Source organism: Asterias amurensis, chromosome 16 (genome assembly GCF_032118995.1).
Source record: "Asterias amurensis chromosome 16, ASM3211899v1".
Taxonomy (NCBI): Eukaryota; Metazoa; Echinodermata; class Asteroidea; order Forcipulatida; family Asteriidae; genus Asterias; species Asterias amurensis.
In genome coordinates, this window is record NC_092663.1 from 2,891,603 (window position 1) to 2,894,420 (window position 2,818).

Here is a 2,818-nt window from a genome sequence, read left to right on the forward strand (position 1 = left end):
TGCGCGAAATCACCAGGAAATACTAAAATGAAAAATATTACGACTTAAAATCACCGAAACTTCTTTTGAGATTTTGAGTGAGGCATCTGTGATTAACGGGTGATCTGTCGGTTGGGTCTGCGACGTGTTGTCGAAACTGGGAAGAGTCGACACGGAGTTCAAGTTGAGAGCAAAGTTTGACACTGTGAATGTCGGGACAACTTCTCCTCAAAATGGAGGACCAAACCTCCGGTATCATTAACGATGACCATCAAACGTCTTCGAGTAGCCCGACTACTTGCCAAGAAGTTACTCCGGCTAAGAATTCAGGTTCTTCGTTTGAGGTTGGAGTTGATAGTGAGAATGGGTGTCCATCACAACCCGATGACGCTACTTCCCACAAACTTTCTTCTTCAAGTAATGCTCAACCAGAAGGTGGTTCTGAAAACGCATCTCGGCTCTATGGTATCAGTCTGGATGACTTGATGGGGTACCGAAGCTCCTCGCTGACTGGAGTTACTCGCTGCATGTGCTGTGATGAGACCGGTTCTGATCCTGTCGAGAGTGACTCACGGGAGGTCTCATTCGCCTCATTCCAGGGGGCGAAAGCCGTCCGTCCACGCACCCCTCTGGAAGCCAGCCAGTCCCTACCAGCAGTCCTACCCCACCCACCAAACAACCACACCCAAGCACAACACTCCCAACCCAATACTTCACATAGAGATGATGCCAGCTTGTCAACTGACTCCACGCCACACTCTTCCACTGCACCCCAACTTCTGAGACTAAACAGTGTCGTCAGTGACTCGATGCTTAGCCTTCCGAATGGCGACATCTGCCGTATTTGCCATGCAGGGAGGCGACTGGAACCCCTGATAAGCCCTTGTGTCTGTTCTGGGACGGTGAAGTACACACACCACCGATGTCTTGCGACATGGCTGGCGGAGAGTGGGTTGTCTCGATGTGAGCTTTGCGGCTTCAAGTACAAGACCAAGATGGTCGGATCAAGGAATATTTGCCAGGTAATTTTTGAACATTTTTATGCAATTACTAGTGAACTAGGAACATCTAATAATACTTTAAGATTACTAGATCCCAAAAAGTGGTTTGGCATCGGAAGCAACTATTGCGAGACATGGAGAGTTAAGTTTAGGGGAGAATCCAGAATTAAGCCTAATTGTTGGTTAGGCCTACTTTGTTTTCAATTTCAAGACTTGTATTTTCGCGTGGTAGTATTTAGAGAAAAAGCAACTATATTATGGGACATTATTGGGTTAGCAATATTTGATTATCAAAAACTTTGATAAAAGTTGAAGAAAAAGAAAGAAAAACTCACGTTCTGAACAGCCGAATCTTGAATAACTCTACAGAACAATCTGTGAAAAGCTACTTCTTCACGAGCTGGCTTCAGTGTCTCTGCCTGCCTCTCACATACAGTCGCTGTCTGTTTTGCTTTTTTGTTTTGTTTTGTGTTGGGTTGTTTTTGTTTTTTATTTGATAGGCCTATGGTGATAATAATGTATTTTTATGACGTCACAATGCTTAATTGACCTGCATTTCTTTGTGTCATGTGACACAACGCAGTACACAAAAATAACTTATACGTCATAGTAATGCGCACTTGCGTGCTGTACATGCTGCACGCGGGCATCATGCAATGACAAATCTCTTTTTGACATTGGCGAGAGTTTCCTATTGCATATATAAAGACTCTCGAACATTTTTCTGGTATTTAAACTCGGTTAACGAAACTCCAATTTATTTTATTCAGTGGAAAGCTTTGCGTCTCAGTCTCCTAGACAAATTACATCTCGTAGTCTTCTGTCTGTCCATCTTCCTGCTGGCTGGTACGGCGTTATACATCGGGTGGACGGCAGTCAATTCATCAAACGCTTCCTCAGGTCTGGACCCCGACTCCCTCGCATCCCAGATACTCCTCCCCGTGTACTCAACACTCAGTTTCGTCTCGCTCGGCATTGTCATCTTCGAAGGCAAGAACACGTGTCTAAGATTGATACGCCGCTGGAGGGCGCTCAATATGGGGCTGCAGATAATGGAGCGTGAGGTGGACGTCGAGGCGGACGCTAGCTGTCTTGAAGGCGAGCGTCAGGCGAGCGTCACGGGTTCTGTGATAGGGGTGTGTGAGCTGGCGACGGGAGAGGAGGATTTACCAAACGTGGATTGTTGGACAGAGTGGTCGGAAGCTAAAGCTGATGATCTAAGACCTTCGAATGCTCTTTTAATTTAGGACCTCGTTTTAAAGACAGTGGACACTATTGGTAATTTTCAAAGACCAGTCTTCTCACTCGGTGTATATCAACATGCATAAAATAACAAACTTGAGAAAATTTGAGCTCAATTGGTCGTCGAAGTTGCGAGATAATAATGGAAACAAAAACATCCTTGTCACACGAAGTTGTGTGCTTTCAGATGCTTGATTTGGAGACCTCAAATTCTAAATCTGAGGTCTCGAAATTAAATTCGTGGAAAATTACTTCTTTCTCGAAAACTACGTCACTTCAGAGGGAGCCGTTTCTCACGATGTTTTATACTATCAACCTCTCCCCATTACTCGTTACCAAGAAACTTTTTATGCTAATAATTATTTTGAGTAATTACCAATAGTGTCCACTGCCTTTAATTGGTAGAAACTGTAAAAGGAACATTACAGATTTGGTAATACAAAATCCCTTTAAATCACAGATTTATATACGAATTACACGTTTTAATGATGTTGATGGTAGAAAGCATCCCTTGAAATATTTCTGTGTGAAATGTCATATTTAACGAGAATAAATCTAATTAGTTTCCCGTTTGGAGTTTATCGCTCAGTGAGCGT

At 43.6% G+C, this 2,818-nt stretch overlaps 1 protein-coding gene across 1 annotated transcript; it reads left to right on the forward strand.

Moving 5' to 3' along the window:
• On the forward strand, positions 1-2,241 carry LOC139949130 (uncharacterized). The gene is made up of 2 exons (XM_071947537.1): positions 1-1,001; positions 1,751-2,241. The coding sequence occupies exons 1-2, from the start codon at positions 189-191 to the stop codon at positions 2,225-2,227; spliced, it is 1,290 nt and encodes a 429-aa protein (XP_071803638.1). The 5' UTR covers positions 1-188; the 3' UTR covers positions 2,228-2,241.
• The last annotated feature ends 577 nt before the right edge of the window (positions 2,242-2,818 follow it).

Coding starts and splice junctions, on each gene's coding strand:
- LOC139949130 (XM_071947537.1), top strand. CDS start 189: ATGTCGGGACAACTTCTCCTCAAAATGGAGGACCAAACCTCCGGTATC. Junction 1,002..1,750: donor GATCAAGGAATATTTGCCAG/GTAATTTTTGAA, acceptor TATTTTATTCAG/TGGAAAGCTTTGCGTCTCAG.